This window comes from Squalius cephalus (genome assembly GCF_949319135.1).
Source record: "Squalius cephalus genome assembly, chromosome: 15".
Classification (NCBI taxonomy): domain Eukaryota; kingdom Metazoa; phylum Chordata; class Actinopteri; order Cypriniformes; family Leuciscidae; genus Squalius; species Squalius cephalus.
This window is the reverse complement of record NC_137136.1, coordinates 4,707,979-4,731,107: the sequence shown is the minus strand read 5'-3', so window position 1 is coordinate 4,731,107 and position 23,129 is coordinate 4,707,979. Positions and strand designations below refer to the sequence as shown.

Sequence of the window (23,129 nt, the reverse complement as noted above, 5' to 3'; positions counted from 1 at the left end):
CTCTACAATTTGCCTCCAGTGGTATTCGTTACAGAATACTAGACCAAACATGGACCCAGCAATTCGTCTCTTCCGCCTCTGCCAAGGTAACCGTCCAGTTGAAGATTACGTGGAGGAGTTTTGTGGGCTTTGCCATGGGGTGGATTTCGGTGATGAGGTCTTGAAAGACATGTTTCGCCATGGACTTGATGAATATATTTAATGCCTCATGCCTGACAATACCCCTCACTGTACTCTGGTCCACTATATTGACTTTGCCCTTTTGTTGAGTGGCTCGTTATTTATTGTGGGCTTTGCGGATGAGGAGACACGCAAACCTACAGTATCCTCTCAGCCTGAGCTTCACGTCAGTCCTGCCGAGCCTGAGACTGTTCACGTCATGCCTCGCACTGTTCTCACGGCTCTCGGCCCCGCCCTGCTTGCCACATGCATATTTTGCAATAAACTTAATTGTTTTTTGTGGGTTTTTTAACATATAATCAGCATTTGTAAATGAGTAGTTTTATATTTCTCCATCAAAGTCTGTAGTGTTGTGATTCACCTCTCGGCTTGGTTCATGGCTTATAGCTCTTTATCGAAGACTTTTTTTAAATCCCTTTTGGAGAAATGAATGGAAAAACCAACGCTGCTGAAAAAGGGCGTGGGAACTGTTGAACACCATATAAAGCATTAGTGTATGTTATGATACTATTATGGTGCATTTAATCGTTTTTGGAGTGTGACAGGCTTTGTCACATGGATTTGTCTTGGGGAAATTATTTATTTAAGACAGATTCTCAGTTCGTGTTGCAACTGTACAGTATGTACTGTAGATTGTACAAATTCTTGCAAGCAGTAACCAAGCAGAAAAAGATATTCAAGAACCTATCCTGTGTGATCTGCCTTTTACTTGTCCAAATAGACAGTTGTAGACATTCTCAGCTGTTTCACAGACACACACTGTACACACTGAATGTTTCTCTGTGACTCTCTAATCAGAGACTTCTGACCTCAAATGAGAACAGATGAGCAGTTCATTGATCCACGTTTCTATTTATACGCATGTCCTCGCTGACTGAGTTGAGTTGATGTTTAAACTATCACTTAAAGTAGCAAATAGAGCCCTGTTTGCTTCTAGTGAACTAGTTAAACAATAGGTTTAGATGTGCTGTTGATTTACTAAGCGATCAGACAGACCATTTTTTACCAGGTGGACCATAAAACATGAGGATAAAATCCCTTAGAAATCATGCATTTAAATCATGCAATCTCCCTAACAACAGCATTGCAGTTTCCTGGAAACCTCCCAAGCTCCCTAGCAACCACATAGCAACATCCTGGAAACCACCCAAACACCCTAGCAAACGTATAGCAACATCCTGAGAACCATCCCAAACCCTAGTAATCGCATAGCAACACCCAAGCAACCACATAGCAACATCCTGGAAACCTCTCAAGCTCCCTAGCAACCACATAGCAACAACCTGGAAACCACCCAAACACCCTAGCAAACGTATAGCAACATCCTGAGAACCATCCCAAACCCTAGTAATCGCATAGCAACACCCAAGCAACCACATAGCAACATCCTGGAAACCTCTCAAGCTCCCTAGCAACCACATAGCAACATCCTGGAAACTGCCCAAACACCCTAGCAAACGTATAGCAACATCCTGAGAACCACCCAAAACCTAGCAATCGCATAGCAACCACATAGCATCCTGAAAACCACCCAAAACACCTTAGCCATCGCATAGCAACACTCAAGCAACCACATAGCAACATCCTGGAAACCACCCAAGCTCCCTAGCAACCACATAGCAACATCCTGGAAACCATTCAAAACACCCTAGCCATTGTATAGCAACATCCAAGCAACCACATAGCAACAACTTGGAAAAAGCTCCCTAGCAACCACATAGAAACAGACTAAAATCACCGTGGGCATTGTGGTTGACAGCTGTTTGGGCATTAGCTGTTGCTCAACCCCACTGGTGTAAAAATGTCCTGGAGGTTTTCCAGCAGTAGCTGTTGTATTTTGTCATGTGATTCACGTGTACGGCCGTGAGAGAGTTCAGGTGTGTTGAGAGGGTTGAGCGCCTGAGGCCGTGAGCAGAAACAGTCTGATTTATGGAGCAGAAGCTCTAATGGAGAGCCTGAAAGTCAAGTAAACGTCTCCTGTGATTTACACCACTCAGTAATCAATGAGCTTTTACTGCCACTGATGGATGGCCATCTTTATATCCACCAGACTCTCCGTCTTGTACGTCATAAAGTGGGAATTTCCCAGTCTTTGAACAGGGAAGGATAATCTATAGGCAGCATTAGTGTTTTGGCCACTTTTACAGTCTCACAGTGAGTCGTTTTGGCGTGTCTTTAAGCTGCTGTTGGAACAAACGCTGTCCTAAACGTGACAATATTCACAATGATTTTGATTTTGATGCCAATATCGAAGTAAGCAAAATGAATCATTTTTGAGTTCATTGTTGTCCAGGTCTCAGTGGGACTGGATTGTGAGAGTAAATGTTGACGTTAAGTTTTGTTTTATGTGTTTTTGAGTAAAGGGAAAGACTTGGTGATCGATGTTCTTTTATACTGGAGTTTCTGTGATGTTGGTGTTTTGTGGTTACTGTTATACTAAAGACGAGCTTGTGTTTCAGACATAAATATAGTCTTTGCAAAAACAGGCAATAATGACACCAAAACTTTAGATACCAGTGAAAATTCACAATTTTCTATTCCAATTTCGATACCACAGCTAAAACATTATTAAAGACAAGTAAGCGGTCAGTAAAAAAAAGAACAAATAATCAAATTCCAAGCAAAAGCACAAGTAAATACAATATAACATAGATACAAATGAAATAAACTGTGTTTTTCAGGTAGTTTTCAGGTACAGAAATGTAATGAAGTAAGCAAATGTAAAATAACACTGCATAGTCTTCACTGTATAAATTAAACTTCCTTATTAATTACTCCTTATTAAAGTACAAAAGTTATTCAGTCTAGAGCAGTGAGAGATTTTTTTCTTTGTCTTTTGTTGTTTGATTAACATGGAATAATAGGCTGCTGTCACTTTAAGAGTGAATGCACTGATCTAATATACTGATACTGATACAGATGCATTTACTTTCTCAACTGTTAACATACACTTAAGACATAACCAACTATGTTTTCAAGGATACTCGATATTTTTTTTTACATAATTTTGTGTGAATTTGTCCGCTCAAGCACAAGAAGTGCTCAGTTTAGAGAGCTTTCGCATCTTCTTTCGCTTGAATATTTAAATTGTCCAGGCTTATACTTTCGTGATTATGAAGCGCAGGCCCGTCAACTTTCCCGAGCGTCGCTCACGTTTGTTCACGTTCATGCATTGTTAGAGTTCATAAAAATGTTACCGCCCAACTGGCGATTCATATTTTCGTCAACGTTGATTTTTACGCGCATTTGTTGCTTGTCGAGTGTTAATTTAAGCCCTCATAGCTAAATTGATTTATGGAAATTTGCTTAATTGTCATGAAAATAATGTGATGAAATAGGATTTTCTTTATGCAAAATGTGATATTTCTTTGATGTGATGTTGGAGTGAAATATGGACCTGTTCTCACGTTTGGTGAGATCTTCTTTCAGAGATGGTGAGCACAGAGCTAAAACAACTTTCCCATAGTGCATCTGTGTGCGGGTCAGCGGGCAATCGCTCTCTGGAATGTGCAGTCTTGAGTGGAGCTCTGAAGCTTCGCTTACGCAAGACAAAACCATCACAAACACACACAACCCTCTCGAAAGGACATGAAAATCCTGTCATTTACTCACCTTCATGTGTGTTTTTAGAGGAACACAAAAGATTTGTAGAGTGGAAATGAACAGTGCTTTATACTGTCAAGCTCCAAAAAGATCACAACGGTTGTCCATACGGCTCATGCACTGTAATCTGAGGTCATACGATGCTTTGTGTGAGGGACAGACTGAAACATTTATAAATGTCATGTTAAAATGCATCTTGTCAGGTTTGCCGTCAATGCAAATGCAAATGCAAAGTTTGAATATGCAGAGCCGAGAGCTGCGGTCTATTGAAATTGGATGACAGGGATGCAAGCATTTTTACAAATGATTTTTTTCCAAAATAACCATGTTAAGTGCAAACTGGTTTCAAATGCTGTGGTTTACAGAGCCGTTTTTTTTCTGTCCATGTCAGACCTGTTTGTCCATTCAACTCCAGCAGCTTCCGGTTTGACAGCCAGCGCTCCTTGTTCCCGTTCCTTCCCTTTGTGTGGTTTAAAACAAACTAGACATTTATCTCACCAGGACACCCAAATTCTTCTTTAAAACAGTCTTATTGGAGTATTATTTATACTATTTGTTCATATTTTAAATTAGCTTTTATAATTTTTTCCCCCTTTTTTATTTATTTATTTGCTTTTGTTGTATGTGTGTATATATATATAAACTAATAATTATAATCATAACTGAACTAATAATAATCATATTTATAATAATAATAATCATATTTATTACTGTATATATATATATATATAAACTAATAAAAATAGCACATAAAATAAAAAACGTATGTAAATTATACTAATACAACTTATATATATATATATATATATATATTAGGGCTGTCAAACGATTAATCGCGATTAATCACATCCAAAATAAAAGTTTGTGTTTACATTATATATGTGTGTGTATGGAGTATAATTATTTTCTATATATAAATACACACACATGCATATATATTTAAGAAAAATGTGTTATTTATATATAAAATATTTATATATAATATAAATATATATACACAGTATATACATGCAAATATTTCTTAAATATATACATGCATGTGTGTGGATTTATATATAGAAAATAATTATACACCGTACACACACATATATTATGTAAACACAAACTTTTATTTTGGATGCGATTAATCGCGATTAATCGTTTGACAGCCCTAATATATATATATAATTATTATTATAACTAAACTAATAATAATCATATTTATTACTGTATATATAAACTAATAAAATTAGCACATAACAAAATTAAACATTTTACATTTATTTTCAGCTTTATTTATATTACCGATTTTTTTTTGTTGTTGTTGTTGTTTACAGTAACAACACTGCTTCAGAGTCATATTTCAGTATGACTAGAGTCCTGCATCTGCTGTGATGAACTCAACTGTTGTAGACACACAGGTTTTTGACACTGTTTGTCTCCGTTCACTTTTATTTTTGTTTCGTTTTGTGTTCAACAGAAAATAAAAAATATCTTGATCATCATGAGGATGAGTAAATGAGTAATTTAGGAGAAATGAGGAGAAACTTCTGTTTCAACCAGTCACATGAGTTTGGGGGCGGGGCTATCTGTTTGTCTGACCAATGACAGACGGGGAGTGTTTGTTGAAGCTGTTATTTATCATTTTTGTAGCTCTGTTTGTCTCTAGAGTAGCAGAAGTTGAGTTTTAACAAACTGTTTAGTTGACAGGGTTAATCCACTGACGTCACTATAAAGCTGTCACTAGTGCACTTCATGGTCATAGAAAACATAGTTTATTGCCTTTCATAGCACACGTTCTGTTTGGAGTTGAAGTTATCAAGGTCATTTCAATGAAATTGGAAAGCGCTGTCGTGCTTTAGTCGCGATGGCAACAGAACAGTCCTGGCCGTAACACGCCATTCCTGCTCCTTTAATGACTGGAAACTTTTCAGTGCACTTTAAATCCTTCAGGGAACACATTTTTAATTAAATTTGCACTTTTAAGAAAATGGAAAATAAGTGTGTTCATTAAAGCGATTGGAAATCTTTTCTAAGACGTACAAACACTCGCGGACGCATAAAGAGGCGTATTAAAATGTCAGCTCGGCTGTGTGGCGTTTAATGGCGGTCTGACGCACTTCATTACACGCTCTTGGATGTGACGAGGCCTCTGTCGGGCGCTGAGGTCAGAGGTCACCATCCACCAGCCTGAAGCCCAGAGGGGGCCCGTCTGCTTGGCCGGCTCTCAGAGGATTGTGGGAGCCCTTCTTTGCATTGTGCTTGCTAAATCAGCCGGAGACTCTCTTAAACACATCTGACATTCTCCTGCTCAGAGGAACCTGACACGCACACTGCTGAGATTTTAACTTTCTCTTCTTGCGTGGATGTCATTTGATGGGTTTTTGTGACTGATAGTCTAAAGAATTTTGACAAATTGCAATCTAAAAAGCAACATGATCAGCATTAACATATTAAAGTTGAAGTGTGTGATTTCTGCCTCACTAGCGCCACCACATGGCACAATGATTGTTTTCAAGCAGGTTTCCTGAAGACTTCCTGGTCAAAAAAGTGATTTCCTGCATGTCAGTGTTGTTTACTAAAACTAATGCTGTAAAAACTGTTTTCTCTCATTCAAATACAGCTGAAATAAAACAAAACATAAATATTAAAATAAATAAAAAAATTAAGCTAAAAGTATTAAGCAAACTAATATAAATGGCAAAAGCACATAACATGACTCAAATTTAAATGAAAATAGCATATCATTAATACTTAAATAACATTAATAATATAATTAATATTTTGAAGCATAAGTATTTCACTATTTTTTTAAGAAACAATAATAATAGAGTATTTGAAATATTCTTAAATTGTTCTGAATTTATAATTGTTTTTGTTTTTTTTAGAATTCCAGCTTTTTGTTTGCTTTATTATTATTATTATTATTATTATTATTTAATCTTAGGGTAGTTGTACCCCTCTGACATTTGTTACTTAATACTCTGCGAAAATTGAAATTACTATTTGAAATATTGAAAATAATTTTAAATTAGTTGACCACAGAAGAGGTTTATTCAACTCTTTGTCTGTATGAATTGCATTTTTAATGTATTTTTTCATAAATGAATAAGTCTGGACACTAAAAAATGAGCATGACATCTTTGAGCCGAGTGCAGATAGACAACAGAAGCAGGTCTTTTGATCAGAACGGGTGATTCACTCGTTCAACATTTAATGAATTAGTTTGAGAGTTAAAGGGAATATTCAATAGATGACCATTTCTGACTGTCTAACACCCTTTCAAGTCCTGTCAGACGAGATGGAACTGAGCAAGTACATGTACTTTGACATTTTACATGAACGTACAAGTAAAAGAATGTTGTGATTAAAAGAATGTTGCTATCTTTATATATGATACTCAGAGGTGTGAAAATGTTTTATCTCTAGTTATTACATCCTTCTAAATGAAGGCGGAGCAGCAGTTTGATGCCATAATTACAGTCATATTAGCAATGAACCTCATCCGATCTGTGCTTTAACTCTCTGCGGTCAAAACAGACCCAAGACAGTAACGGTAACTTTTTTTTTTATTCTTTTTTTTTATGAAATTAATGTACTATATTTTCTTTCAGTAATATTCATGCTTTATTATTTTGTATTCTGAGTCACTTTTTATGGTACTAGACAATATTCACCTATAAATTATGCATTATTATTTCTATATAAAATAATACAAATATTAGAAAAAATGTAATATTATACATCATATTATTGTCAATTAATGCAGTGTTTAAGTCAAGTATTTAAAATACAATGCACAGAAGGCAGATTGATTCATATGTAAAACTATAGTGTAACCACTACTGTACATGCATAACCATAGGGCTGTGTATAACTGCCTAGAAGAGTATTTTCAGACATAATTACTTTTATTCGGTTTTGCATTTGGATATGTATTTAGAGATTGTCAAAGACTACTTCATCTTTTTCTTTTTTTCTTTTTTTTCATATCGGAAATGCATTGCACACATTTGTTAGACTTCAAGAATGAATGTAAATATAACTTGAAATCCCTTTTAATTGTTTCATATACAATAATTAAGCAACAAAAAGGGTAATGAAATGAATTCATAAAACTTTAACAGTTGAATCAATCTTTTAAAATGTAATCAAATGACATAACACGGGGGTGATATAATGACAATCATTAATTTGCAACAAAACATTTTTAAACATCTTTAGTTTTATACTGTATAAAATTAAAACATGGATGAAAAAAATCTTGGTTTTATGATATTTCTTTATTTGAAACAATTTCAAAAAAATTACACTACACTATTTTTTTTACAAATACCGTGTAGATGTAGGCTAAATATAAAAAATGTCTCAAAAGGTTATTATCTATAGTGTTAATAAATATCTATTTATCGCCCAACCCTCAGCGGATGTAGTTGGGTGGGTTTGAGGACAGCAGTGTGTTTCTGAGCTGGACAAGTTCAGTCGGTTTCTCCTCACACAAACACACACACACACACACACACATGTGCTTTGGGCTCTTGATAAAGGCAGCGTCCTTCCATGATCTCTGATTTCTGGCGCACACACACTTGCAAATCCTCCAGGAATGGTTTTCCAAAGACATGGATTGAAATCAAGTGGGGGAAGGGCCTCACAGAAAGGAAGAAAATTCTAAATAAGAGAGTAGAAAAGGGAGAGGGAATAACAGACTGAGAGAGAGAGAGAGAGAGAGAGAGAGAGAGAGAGAGAGAGAGAGAGAGAGAGAGAGAGAGAGAGAGAGAGAGAGAGAGGACTCACAGAGATGCATGCATTATTTATTAGCAGGATGGTCAATGGGGAAAAAAAGGAAGATTAGCAGAGAAACAAGCGAGCCGGATCTGCCCTTCCTCACACACACACACACACACACACACTTAAGTCTGCATCCCATCATCCTCCTAACCAGCATTGTGAAGCTGCTTTAAAAATGTAGTTTTACCCTAGCTATGGTGAGACTCCAGAGATTAATAGAGGAAACAAATGTAACTGATAGATATCACCATACTTTTCTCAGTTGATTGATTGCAATAAGAATTGCTAATATAAGTTTTATGAAATGTTTAAAGGTGCAAATGAGGCATTATCTAATTAATTATGCACTCATTTGCATAGAACAAAAATCTGAACATTGGATAAAGCCAGGATCAAAATTCATGTTTCATTTTGTTGAAGGTTTTTACAGAGGTGAATTTGGATCTCTCTTTTTTTCACTCGGAATAAATCAGAATATACTGTCAACAGCCAGAATATAAACACATTTCATGAATGAAGAAACCTGCAGAATATAGATAAAACTGTAAAGTTTGGTGTATGTAAAAGATTTCTGACTCGCCGCCTACTAAAAGTGCACATCAGGACTGTCGCTGAAAGTTTTCTCTCTTTTTTTTTTGTTGCAGGTTGACGCTGTCAGCTGTCAAGATGGGAAAAAGGACAAAGAAGAAAATGAGATGGGAATGACTCTTCATGTTTATTTAAATTATTTAATTTCCGGCTGATTTGACCGTCCGTGTGGGACTGAGAGCAAACGAGGCAGCTTGAATCCAGTCGAAATCCAGTTTTACCATCAGGAATGTGGCGTAACATTCCCACATCGACGGCATGCGAACGACGTTCGTTAACATCAGACTTCAAAAGGCAATTAATACGAACTGTCTGTGTATGTAGCTACCTATGTACGAATGTATGTATGTTTGTACAGTTAAATATACATGTCTATCTAAGAGAACAAACCAAATGCCCTTCCGCGCACAATCACACATTAGAAAAAAAGTCCAAGCTGGCATTTCGCATTTCCCCTGCAATCTTCCACATTGATGGCTATGGCACGATCCCGCTGCGCACCCAATAACGATGACAATAATTCCGACAGTAATAAGGATATTGCGGTTGCAGCCTGATGGTGCACATTGACTCACTGCAGGGACTGCGCTAAAGCAATTAACACCATCACTAATCATCATCCAGGCGGATAAATGCGGTCCTCGAGTCTCGGTGTACGTCTGCGTGTGCGTTTCAATGAGTGTTAAATACAGGCAATACGCTTGCACTGGTGCTACTGTGCATGAGAAAGAAAGACGGTCGTCCGCGTTTGCTCGGAAATGAATCTGTGTTCGCCGTTCCTTCCGAAGGCCCATGACAATCTTATAATGAATTGCACTTGCTAACTGATCATTCAAATGACCCGAACCATTTTTGCAACGTTACTTTGAACTGTTAAAGGATGTTCACACAGGACTTGTTCTTGAATTCTTGAATTTTTTGTGCTAGATGGACATCTCTGTATCTCATTGCATGAGCGCTGCATTTTTGCAATACATTTATGCACTTTGTAGATGCTTTCATCCAACTTGCATTGCATTTAATGTATCCATTTAATGTGTTCATGAGATTCGAACCCATGATCTTGCTTTAGCTTTCAATTTAATACAAGTTAAACCCCTGTATTGTTAAAATTCTCATTATGTTTCGGTTCAAATTGGCCCTATTGGGAATTCACCAATAATCACTCTATGAAAAAAAATTATAATAATAATTAAATGAAAAAAAATCTAAAATAGTATATCAAACACAGTAAATCTTTAGCATTAATACTTCTCACACATTACAAAAAAGTAACCATGATAAACTGTATTTAACAAAAAAAAAAATCCACAAAATATGAATATTATAAACATTTTTTACATTTGAACTCTTTCCCCGCCAGTGTTTTAAAAAAAAAATAAAAAAAAAATTTAAAGATAATTTTCACAAAAGTTTCATGGCCCCCAGAATATTTTGTTGTATGAATCTGAGAAAATGGCATTTTTGTCCAGGTCTACATCCAGCTGGGATTCAGAACGATGATTAAATCATAGATGGAGTAGATCGAGTCCATCAACTCCCTCAAAGCTTCACAGTCATTACCTCATTCCTGGGTTGATATTTCATTCTGTAACTTTAGGCAGTTTTGATTTATATGCTGTTTAATGTTGATGATCACGTTACTTTACATATTATGCATCTGCTTATGCTATCGTTTGTTTCTGCTTCTTCTTCGGCTGTGTTTTGATCGGGAGATTCAGTACTCTTTCAGAAGATGCGGAATAGCGCCCCCTACCGTATAACAATGGGGAAAAAGGAAACTGGAAAATTCCGTCAATGGCAGGAAAAGAGTTAAATGACCAATTTAGATTTTTATTTTTATTTTATTTTTTGGGTGTGTGCATGCTTTCCCTAAGCTCAAACAGTAGAGCATAGCGCTATATGGCAAGATCATGGGTTCGATTCCCTGCAAAATTAGCATGCATGAACTAATAAGAAGTTACACCTTTAAGGCAACGTACATTTCTTTGAATAAAAGCGTCTGCCAAATGCATACATGTAAATGTATCCTTAAAATCTGTTTAAAATTGATAACATCACAACCGTAATAGACATTTGACACAACACCTCAAAGTGTCGAAACTTTGCATGACCCTAAATGAGAAATAGTCACACAATTTCAAGAAAAAAATCCTGTTGTATCAGTATTTGACAACATTGACCCAGAATACCATTTCTATTCCACTATATCCAGCTGTTTTTAGATGCAAGAATGCGAACGGCCACTTAAAGTTTCAGATTATTGATGAAGCTAATGCATTTCTCAAGTAGCTTTTCAAGACGACAGATGACAGTCTGAAGAGCCCTTCCCGAAGTGCACTACTCTCTCAGCCTGCGTATCTGATCGCAGTTCTCAGAACGCCAGCGTACAATACTGATACTGCTCTTCCTGTCAATGTCCGTACGTTTTGGTTTCTTCAAAGCCAGATGATCAAGTGAGCAACATAATGAGATCATCTACATTTGAGTACAGTATTTTCTCTTTCTGTCAGTATATTGTAAAACATCAATGTGACTTATGTGATAAGTGCAAGAGCTAATTTAACAAGAGCAATGTTTGGCCCTGCACTGTTAACAATGGTTCGAATAAAGAAGTCAAATGAGTTCAGATTTGTACAGTAATGCCATCGGACAAATCACCTTGTTTAGAAACAGATCGTTTAATAGGTCAAAAGCGAATGGAATGTGTGCAGACGTGCATGTCCAGGGACACATTATCAGTTATTATACAGTACAAATCCAGACATGATCCCTTTTTATTATATTATTAATATTTGTAGTCAGCTTTAGTCATAATAGTGTGACTAACGGTCAGAGGACTAGTTAAAGAGCAATGATGTTTATGGAATTTAAAAGGTCGTCGCCTACTGCGAATGCACTTTTCAACATATTTGTGCAACATTCCAGCTAATAAGGTCACATTTTGCACCTGTAAATTTGTTTAGGCCACGTACACACCGCACAGCCTAATCATCAGTCGTTATCGAGTCACACACACGGAATTTGAAATGGTTGATATATTGATAATCATTTTGGCGTGTCATGGCTGTAAACAAGAAACATGGAGTCTAACCTGTTTGTTTTCAGCTGACTAAAGAAATGTTAGGAACTGAACATATTTTAATGTATTTGTGGTATTATGCACTAAAATACGACCGAGTGAATCCAATGCTCTATGTGAAACACTCAGAAGTGGAGTGACACCCTTATTAATCTGCAGTGTGAACGTGGTCTTGTTCAACTAACCGGTTTATACTTCGAACATCGTCAGAGTGACTTTTCAGAAGAGAGCTGTAGTTCTGTCAGAAGCCAGCGTAACGGGGCCACATTAATGTCTCCACACCTGTTGCGACATCACTGGATTCCAGCCAGTATTAGCAGCCGAATAATAATTTTTCATGCAACGTGCGTGCTTTAAACATGTAAGAGCTCCTCCTGCCTTTGCGGCAGACACAGCCTTGCATGCAAAACCACATGCTGTTTTTTTAGGTGTGTAGAGATGTGCTGGGCAAGAAAATCATATGAGACTTGGAATGGAGAAAATAGAAGTAATAATAATATTATTGCACATTTAGCACTGTGACGAACACACAAATCACACAAAAAAAAACAAAAAAAAAAGAAGACATCATGTTTGCATAATCATTGGCGCTTGCTTCAAAGTTGGTTATTAAATCGATATATATATATATATATAAATGTGTAAATCTACCATGAAAAGGGAACAGCTTTAGATTCCCGGTTTGCTTTATTGGACATGCTATGGAATGTGCTGTCAATACCATGCTATTCACTGAATCTTTAATTCATCTGTGAATATTTAATCTTTTTGTAATCTTTGTTATATACTAGGCTGTATATAGTATATGACGAGGGGTCGAGACGCCAGTGTGACAGTGACGCTTCAGCGGTCTTGACTAATTCATATTCCGTATATATACTGGTTGGGGAAAAGGCGTCGAGGTTCGACATTGCATCCCGCTGTGCTGAACACTGAATCTGTGTTTTTGCTTCACTTGCCTATATATTTTGTTCTTTTTGTAAGATGCACTGAAATAATGCAGAATTTTGACAAAATGGAACCTAGAAGTGTAACTGGTCACTTTATAACAAACGAAACGTAGAATATATTAGAGTAGTAACTGCATTATTTGTTAGAAACTGTATGTAATGTTATTATGGAAGATGTAATGTCCTTCTGTAAATGTTGTTTATCGTTGTTTTACCTGAAATAAATAAAGTTTATTAATGCTTCAAACCAACCACCCTTTTCACAATTGAACCTGCACATAAGTGATGATTTGGAGATCTGTGCGTTGAAGATGGCATTAGCGTGTGACTAATCTGAACTATATTAACAAACTGAGATTAAAAAGTGATGACATTTGCTTTTGCAATGTTTAACCCTTTCATGCATGAATTATACAATGTGTTTTTTTTTTATTATAGCACTTTATTTTACAGTCCCGTTTCCCATGTACATACTATGTACTATTACAGTAATTACAATAACTGGCTAATAACTAGGTACTAACCCTACCCCTAAACCTAACCGTAACCCCTGTAGTTACCTTATATTACCCAGTATTTTCACTCAGTATTTCTGTACACGTACTGTAAAAATAAAGTGCAATCGTTTTTATTGCTCTTAGGGCATGATTTGAAGAACAAAGAGATTTTCCGATCTCCACTTGAGTGGACGGTATGCATTTTTGTTTTTAACTGAAGAGATACTGTATTAAACATAATACAGAAATAAAACTGTGAATAAATGCAAAAACAATAAAATATATGCAAAAAAACATAATACAGCTTCACTTATTGCAAAAGCTATTTAGTTTGTTCCCGGTTTGACCAGCCGACGGAGAAGCACTTCATATACACGTTGAACACGCTCACGCTTCCTCCGATTTACTAGAGTATGTTGATTTATCTTTATTAGCTGATAATTCTAATTATGTTCAAAATAGGCAAATTTCTACCGTAACGCTCCTCTCTGAGAAACTTCAGACTGAAATCTACATTGATCTATTGATGTTTTCAGATGGTGGAAAAACTAGCGATCAGGGACCGGTTGCATAAACTGCTAAGACTAGTCTCACAAGTTATTCATTCAAATTTCTGTTAGACTTCATAACTTAAAGCTACATAAAAATGTAGATTGGTCTAATTTGTTACCAAGAAGTATGACTGATTACCCTAACTAACTGCTAGTTGGTCATACTAGTTCTTAAGACAGTCTAAACATAATGGCAATTATGCACCTGGCTCCAGGTGTTTTCAATTCCATCTGAAATAAGCAGTGTTAGAGGTAACGCATTACAAGTATCATGTAATCAGATTACTTTTTTGATTTAATGGGTGAAGTAACACATTGCAAGTAACGTGCATCATGTAATCAGATTACTTTTTTGATTTAATGGGTGAAGTAACGCATTGCAAGTAACGTGCATCATGTAATCAGATTACTTTTTTGATTTAATGGGTGAAGTAACACATTGCAAGTAGCGTGCATCATGTAATCAGATTACTTTTTTGATGTAACGAGTAAAGTAACTAATAGCAAGTGACATACATTACATAATCAGATTACTTTTTGACATAACTGCAAATTACATTCTAATAACACAAATACTTCTATCTACAGACAAAAAAAAGTTACTGCTGCTGGAGTAATTTCAGGATATTAGGAATGGGTGGATATTCCGGGGGGCAATTTGCATTTCTAACTGGCCAAAATACACATGCAATGGCTTGCCACTTGGTGGCATAGGATGATGCACTAGTGTTCACTGTAGTGGTTGGTGTGTAACTATATGCCATCAAAAAACAAAACAAAAAAAACATGCATAAGAAAGAAAAGGGCTTTTTGAATAGCTGGTTAAGTCAAATGAGGAACTCAAGGACTCACAGACAGTGAGTTTACATGTCATCGAGAACCCTAGTTCTTGACTCAACTTTAAAGATCCCTTTATGCTAAAAAGGTTCTACTGTATTGCATAATACTTTCTTGTTAACAGGTTATTTAAATTTTCCCATAAGTGATAAAGTATGTTTACGAGCTGCTCAATTAAAAAAATTGAATTAAAATTAAAGTGAATTCAAACTAAATAAATCAATTAAAACTAAATCCATAAAATTATCCCTTGATAGGAACCCCTAAAGGTTCTATATATGAAGTGCCTGACAGAAGCTTTTAAGGTTCTATATTTCTTCTAAGAGTGACACATTTAAAATGCAATATATAAGGGTTTTGCTCTCTGAATTGTCCACAAATGAATGTCCAATATGAGCGACAGAACTGGTTCAGCATTTCATGCATGTTATCATACAAAATGGAAAATGAATATTTACTCATGCAAAAGTTGTTTTGTATTCCAGCCAGTATCCAGACTCTTAGTGAAGGCTGTCTTTACATTCCCCTGTCATAGCAAATCATGTTCCTCTCATTTCTCTTACAGACACACACAGTAACCAATAGGAAGACAGCAGTCTGAGCTTCACCTTAGGGGCCATCTCTGTTTTGGTAGACTGCAAGCAGATTGTGTTCGCTGACTTTTATAAGTATGCAGATGGTCAGTAGCCTATAATTATTGGCTGTGTGCGTATCCATGTTTATGTCATGTACATTTATGCATTTGACAGATGCTTTTATCCAAAGTTACCTTCATTGCATTGAGGGGAAATTTGATCAGTTCTTTTCAAAACAAAATTGCAAATGTTTTTAAGAGCTTAATAAAAATGTATTTGCATTAATAAGTATGATGGCACAATTTATAAATTGATTTGAATAACTTCCCAGGCAGCAATTGTTACATTGTTATATTGTATAAAAGAAATTTAATTGAAAGTTCATTAGTAATTAAGCAAACTGGAGACAAATGGTGTTGTTATTTAGCTCAATTTACTTCAAGCTTGGTTCTCATCCTTTAAATCGATCATTTTACAGATTATTAAGTGTCTTTTTAAACCCCAACTGAGCAAGACAAAGGCAACAATGCAGCATATATACATATATATATAATTACATCCTGTATTTGTACGGTTTTGTTTACAGTATACAGTGTGTAATGTTAGCAGCCTACTCCATTTGAATTTGTATTTGTCATGTAAGCAAAACTTGACAAGACAAATATTGTCATTCTCTCTGACTTAGCCTACTGTTCTTCTGTCTAAAGTGAGCATATAAAATGCGTTCCATTCGACAGCCCTATCTACACTCAAAGAACAAACGTTAAAAGAACGTAAAAAGAACGCAAAACGAACCACAAGCGAAAGAAATCTCGACGCTCCCTAACACGAGCCATCTGTCCGTAAACCCCGCCCGCGTTTCGCTTATGAACAGCAGACAGCGGGGCGCCTGGAAACAGGTTTGAACAGCTCACAGAAACTCTGACTCCACACAGCGCGACTCTTTATTCTTGTCAGGCATTTGTGTGCTTTTCTTTTCTTCGCTCGTTTCGTAATCCGAGGAGCAGCGTCTGGGGTGCCGCCGCACTTTCCTAAAAGTTTGTCCGGAGTAAAAGCCCGTTTGACAGGATAAATCAACAAAAGGAGGAAGAGCGCTGGCGCAAAAGGAGACAAACCGCAGAAGGAAAGTATGGCCGCGCGCGATGCGTCCGCGCTCTTCCTGCTCGCCTTTGGAATATTGGGAGTGAGCGCGCAGTACGGAGACCGCGGCATGTCGATTCCCGAGCACGGCTTCTGCCAGCCCATCTCCATCCCTCTGTGCACGGACATCGCGTACAACGAGACCATCATGCCCAATCTCCTCGGCCACACGAACCAGGAGGACGCGGGACTGGAGGTGCACCAGTTCTACCCGCTCGTCAAAGTGCAATGCTCGCCGGACCTCAAGTTCTTCCTGTGCTCCATGTACGCGCCGGTGTGCACGGTGCTGGAGCAAGCGCTACCGCCGTGCCGCTCGCTGTGTGAGCGCGCGCGTCAGGGCTGCGAGGCTCTCATGAACAAATTCGGCTTCCAGTGGCCAGAGAGTCTGGCGTGCGAATCGTTCCCGGTGCACGGCGGAGAGCTGTGCGTGGGTCAGAACACGTCGAGCGCACCCGTCAACCCGACGCCAGATGTGACACAAGCGACACCCGACCACAACCGAAAGGGGCGTTTTAAATGCCCGGCGTCGCTAAAAGTGCCGCCGTACCTCAACTACCGCTTTCTGGGTGAGGAGAACTGCGGCGCGCCGTGCGAACCCAAAAAACTCCACGGGATGATGTACTTCAGCGAGGACGAGCAGAAGTTCGCGAGGATTTGGATCGGGATTTGGTCGGTTTTGTGCTGCGCGTCCACTTTGTTCACCGTCCTGACTTATTTGGTGGACATGAAGCGCTTTAGTTACCCGGAGAGACCCATTATATTCCTTTCCGGGTGTTACACGATGGTGTCCATCGCGTACATCGCCGGCTTTCTGCTGGAAGACAAAGTGGTTTGCAACGAGCAATTCGAGAATGAGTTCCGGACGGTGGTGCAGGGCACCAAAAAAGAAGGTTGCACCATTCTGTTCATGATGCTGTACTTCTTCAGCATGTCCAGCTCCATCTGGTGGGTCATTCTGGCGCTCACCTGGTTCCTCGCGGCCGGGATGAAATGGGGCCACGAGGCCATCGAAGCGAACTCCCAGTACTTCCACCTGGCGGCGTGGGCAGTCCCGGCCATCAAGACCATCACCATCCTGGCGGTGGGTCAAGTGGATGGAGATGTCCTGAGCGGAGTCTGCTTCGTGGGCATCAACAGCGTGGACGCGCTCCGCGGCTTCGTCCTCGCGCCCCTGTTCGTCTACCTGTTCATCGGCACCTCGTTCCTCCTGGCGGGGTTCGTGTCTCTGTTCCGCATCAGGACCATCATGAAGCACGACGGCACCAAGACGGAGAAGCTGGAGAAGCTGATGGTGCGCATCGGCATCTTCAGCGTCCTGTACACGGTTCCGGCCACCATCGTGATCGCGTGCTACTTCTACGAACAGGCCTTTCGCGCGCAGTGGGAACAAACCTGGAGCGCGCAGTCGTGCAAGACGTACGCGGTGCCGTGTCCCGCGCACAACCCGCAAATGAACCCGGATTTCACGGTGTTTATGATCAAGTACCTAATGACACTGATTGTGGGAATCACATCTGGATTCTGGATATGGTCCGGAAAGACGCTCAATTCATGGAGAAAGTTCTACACGAGACTGGCAAACAGCAAACATGGAGAAACAACAGTGTGACGAACTGCTTTTTTTTATCCGTCACTTTTTTTCTGATGGAAAAACAACTGTTTAAACAGATGTACATAAACATTGTGATTTTTTTGTAAGTATATATTTGTATTTAAATCTCACGTGGATGTTCTTTTTTAATCAAAGGAACTTTTTTTGGACAGACCGTATTGTTTTGGAGATTATTTATGCCTTTTCTCTTGGAATGTTCTGGGTGGGGATCTGTTTTTTAAGCCTGTATGTAAAACTGTGTCTTTTTTATCGACATCAGTATTTCCACGGGCAAATATTCAAACTGCTTTTTACATGCAAATAATGCAGAAATAATAATAATGTGTGTGAATTGTGCACCCAGCACTTACGGCTGCATATAATGGAAAGAATTGAGCTTTAAATTAAAGCTTTGTGACTGAGATTTGTCTGAGTGCAGATGAATTATAGTACTGGAATGTTTAATGGAGGCTGAGAACAAAAACAGTAAGTGCTCATGGTTGATGTGTGCTGGAAAATCTGCTTAACCCAGCATGAACTGGTTTGCTGGTCTCCCAATCTGGTCTGGCTCGGAGAGCAGCAATCTCAGGCTGTTTTAAAATGTTTTTAAGATGTAAAGTCAAGTGCCTTTTTTCATTTTGGAGCAGCATTGGGCTCAGGCCTGCACTTTTGTTTAACTCAAAGAAATGTATACATGTGTTTCTTCAGTCTGTAATGATGCTTCTGAAGGCTTTGTGTTCTCCAATGGCTCTTTTGCACAGAAGTACCTCTAAATATACAGCTAGAACAGGATGGATGGTGTTTGCAATGCACTTCTCAAATAGTTTAATGTCTGTGTTGGTATCGTAACTAATCCATGAATATGATGTGAAAATTGGCATGTTGACTCTCTGGTGCGAATGTGTAGCGATAAACCGATAAATCGGCCGATATTTGGCCCTTTTGAGATGGTCAGCAGCGATAATCGTGTCTGCTCGTCCTGTTTTTCATTTCCAAAATCTACCGGCAGGCGTGCTGATGGATAATGCAGTTTGTTTTCAGGTCATTTCTGGTTATCGGTATCAACATCAGCCATTAAAACCCCCACATCGGTCAAGCACTACATAGTAATTCACATCAACCTGTTCATAATTCTTCATGGTTTGTCATGTCATCGTGTGCTTTTTTTATGCCCTTTACTGATCATGAGAAAATGTTGATTCTTGATTGTTTATGGCAAATATCTCATGCAAATGAATGTTTTTGTTTTTCCAAAGGAAAATGCACATGGTGGTTGCGGAAAGCACTGGCTGATAGAGACCTGCTCTTAATCTCCTGTTCTGTTGAGATGCATCATGCATGAATCTGACATGTATTTAATCACTCTAACATTACAGTTTTCTACACCGGTGACATCTGTTATTTTCTGCTTTCTCATACTTCTGTGATACTATCAAAAAACCCTTTATATTTATAGACAATAGTTTATATTATTCACTTCTTTAAAGAATAAACTTCTCATTTGTACAAAATGTTTCTTTGCTTTGGCAAGTGAGTTTGTTTTGATGGCTGATTTTTTCTTTTTTCTTTTCCCAAAAATGTAAATCCAGTCATCATTTACTCACCCTCATGTCGTTCCAAACTTGTAAGATCTTTTTTGATGAAATCTTAGAGCTTTCTGTCCCTCCATTGACAGCTACGCAACTACCACTTTGACGCTTCAAAAAGTTCATAAAGAGATTGTAAAACTAATCCATATGAATTGAGCAGTTTAGTCCAAAATTTCTGAAGACACACGATCATTTTATATGATGAACAGATTGAATTTAGACTTTTATTCACATTCATCAACTCACACATCAGTTGTGATAAACAGAAGCTCAAGCGTGTTCACTTGACGTGCGAGAACCAATGAGGTTCATTCTCTTGTTACGCAGCACGTTTGAGCTTCTGTGAGAGCCAATGAGATTCATTCTCGTGTTACGCAGCACGTTTGAGCTTCAGCGAGAACCAATGAGATTCATTCTCGTGTTACGCAGCACGTTTGAGCTTCAGCGAGAACCAATGAGGTTCATTCTCGTGTTACGCAGCACGTTTGAGCTTCAGCAAGAACCAGTGAGGTTCATTCTCGTGTTACGCAGCACGTTTGAGCTTCTGCGAGAACCAATGAGGTTCATTCTCGTGTTACGCGGCACGTTTGAGCTTCTGCAAGAACCAATGAGGTTCATTCTCGTGTTACGCGGCACGTTTGAGCTTCTGCAAGAACCAATGAGGTTCATTCTCGTGTTACGCAGCACGTTTGAGCTTCAGCGAGAACCAGTGAGGTTCATTCTCGTGTTACGCAGCACGTTTGAGCTTCAGCGAGAACCAATGAGATTCATTCTCGTGTTACGCAGCACGTTTGAGCTTCAGCGAGAACCAATGAGGTTCATTCTCGTGTTACGCAGCACGTTTGAGCTTCAGCAAGAACCAGTGAGGTTCATTCTCGTGTTACGCAGCACGTTTGAGCTTCTGCGAGAACCAATGAGGTTCATTCTCGTGTTACGCGGCACGTTTGAGCTTCTGCAAGAACCAATGAGGTTCATTCTCGTGTTACGCGGCACGTTTGAGCTTCTGCAAGAACCAATGAGGTTCATTCTCGTGTTACGCAGCACGTTTGAGCTTCAGCAAGAACCAGTGAGGTTCATTCTCGTGTTACGCAGCACGTTTGAGCTTCAGCGAGAACCAATGAGGTTCATTCTCGTGTTACGCAGCACGTTTGAGCTTCAGCAAGAACCAATGAGGTTCATTCTCGTGTTACGCGGCACGTTTGAGCTTCTGCAAGAACCAATGAGGTTCATTCTCGTGTTACGCAGCACGTTTGAGCTTCAGCAAGAACCAATGAGGTTCATTCTCGTGTTACGCAGCACGTTTGAGCTTCTGTAAGAACCAATAAAGTTGTTCTCACGCATCAAGCAGGTTCGGTTGAGCTTCTGTTTATGTTCGCTGATCGGTGTTTAAATGAATAAAATCCTAAATTAAATCTGTTCATGATATAAAGCTCAATTCATATGAGCTCATTCATTTACGATCTCTTTATGAACTTTTTAAAGCGTCAAAGTGGTAGTTGCGTAGCTGTCAATGGAGGGACAGAAAGCTCTAAGATTTCATTAAAAAGATCTTCATTTGTGTTCTGAAGATGAACGAAAGTCTTACGGGTTTGGAACGACATGACGGTGAGTACTGTAAATGATGACTGGATTTTAAGTGAACTATCCCTTTATTCTTTTTTTTAATACCGTTACCTGGTTTTACTATGAGGCCTGCTTCTGTTTATAATTGTGTTACTTATTATTATGCAATGATTTTTGTCAGATTGAGACAGCGTTTTTCAGTAACACTTTACAATAAGATTCTGTATTAGCTAATGTATCTGAACTAACAATGTTTTTAATGCATTTGGTCTATGTTAATTTATAAATGGAGTATTGTTCATTGTTATCACGTTAGTTCATAATGCATGTATAAATTGACATTAACCAAGAGTAAATGCTGCCAAAAAATATTAGTGAAAAATATGCCAAAAATATTGCGCGTTGACTATTGCTGTAACTAATGTTGGCGTATTCAAACTTATTGCAAAGTGTTACCGTGACTTGTGAGATGTTTGGTTATGTAATATAGGGCAGACTGTACTACATATGGCTGCAGGTTGTTTGTGTTATTCAGACAGACCTCAAATGATAATTGTCCTCTGAAGTGTTCAGCTTCTCTGATGTCTAGTGAGAAAAAAAACGCATGAGTTGAACAGGTCCAGTCCTGCTTTCAACTGTTAAGAAACTCTCAGTACTACATACTGTCACTGTTGACATAATTTGAATAGACAGTTAGATGGAGTCATTGAGTAGACTGTGATACAACTGTCACCATGTTGAATCAAAGGGGCACAACATTTGTTAGTAAAAGTTTAATGATGGTCTAAATGGCTCTAAAACCTGGAAATTTCAATGAATTTAAAAAATTGGGATTTCCAGGTCTAAAAAAGTCATGTAAAGGAGTAAAATATTGGAGACTTAATGGAAATTTCTATATTTGTTTTGTGCTGCTCGAAATAATTTAATTATGTGATTAGATAGCACTCTTTGTGTGTGCTTGTTTGAAGTAAAGCATGCCCACAAACCATTATTTGTGAACTATCCGTCTGTCAGATATTTTTGTATTTTAATTACGATCTATTACAAAATGCTTTGGTCTTAAAGTGTGGGAACTCTAAATAATGTGTTTTATAAGTTTGATGTGGTTGTTTCAATCAAGTAGGCCTATGCACTACAGTTTTAGGGGCTGTTCACACAGAAGGCATTTTTCTGTGCTATTTTTCCCTTGTTTCCAACACGTCCTTTTAAACATTTAAAGTTAAAAGTCCAACTTTTAAAAAACGCGTCCCAAGTCCTTGTGCTATTTTTCGTTCCTTTGACCTGCGCCTGGTGTTTTTAAGAGTGAACTGGCCCTTATGGTGCTTTGACACCGTTGGCAGGGAAACTTTTCCGTTTGACTCATGACTAGTTGAGTGTAATTGAACGAATTGAGTCTCACAGAAGTGTGTCAATCTAATCTGATCTGATCTGATATGCTGCATTCCTGCGGTTGTGCTTCATTTCTGCAGTGGAATGTCCTGGGCTGGAGTATCAGACGGCATCGTTCACGAGGAACACAGTAAGTGTGTGTCACGTGGCTTCAGACTGGACGACACCCTCTAAACCGGCCCAGATCGGCACAACCATGTTTCCAGAGTTAATGCCACCGCTAA

General features: G+C 38.4%; 2 protein-coding genes across 5 annotated transcripts in view; both read left to right on the top strand.

Annotated features, from left to right (window-relative positions):
• cdk14 (cyclin dependent kinase 14) overlaps positions 1-10,510 on the top strand; it is a 145,654-nt gene extending 135,144 nt beyond the window's left edge. For 3 of the 4 annotated variants that reach the window (XM_079895130.1, XM_079895133.1, XM_079895131.1), the window contains one exon: positions 9,198-10,509. The gene's annotated coding sequence lies outside the window, so the exon portion shown is untranslated. Of the gene's footprint in view, positions 1-9,197 lie in introns of all 4 variants that reach the window. The other variant, XM_079895132.1, reaches the window with a different exon arrangement.
• A 5,816-nt stretch (positions 10,511-16,326) lies between these two features.
• fzd1 (frizzled class receptor 1) lies at positions 16,327-19,954 on the top strand. The gene has a single exon (XM_079895765.1). The coding sequence runs from the start codon at positions 16,763-16,765 to the stop codon at positions 18,380-18,382; it is 1,620 nt and encodes a 539-aa protein (XP_079751891.1). The 5' UTR covers positions 16,327-16,762; the 3' UTR covers positions 18,383-19,954.
• Positions 19,955-23,129: the final 3,175 nt, after the last annotated feature.

Excerpts from the sequence above, each read along its gene's own strand:
- fzd1 (XM_079895765.1), top strand. The coding sequence starts at position 16,763 with ATGGCCGCGCGCGATGCGTCCGCGCTCTTCCTGCTCGCCTTTGGAATA.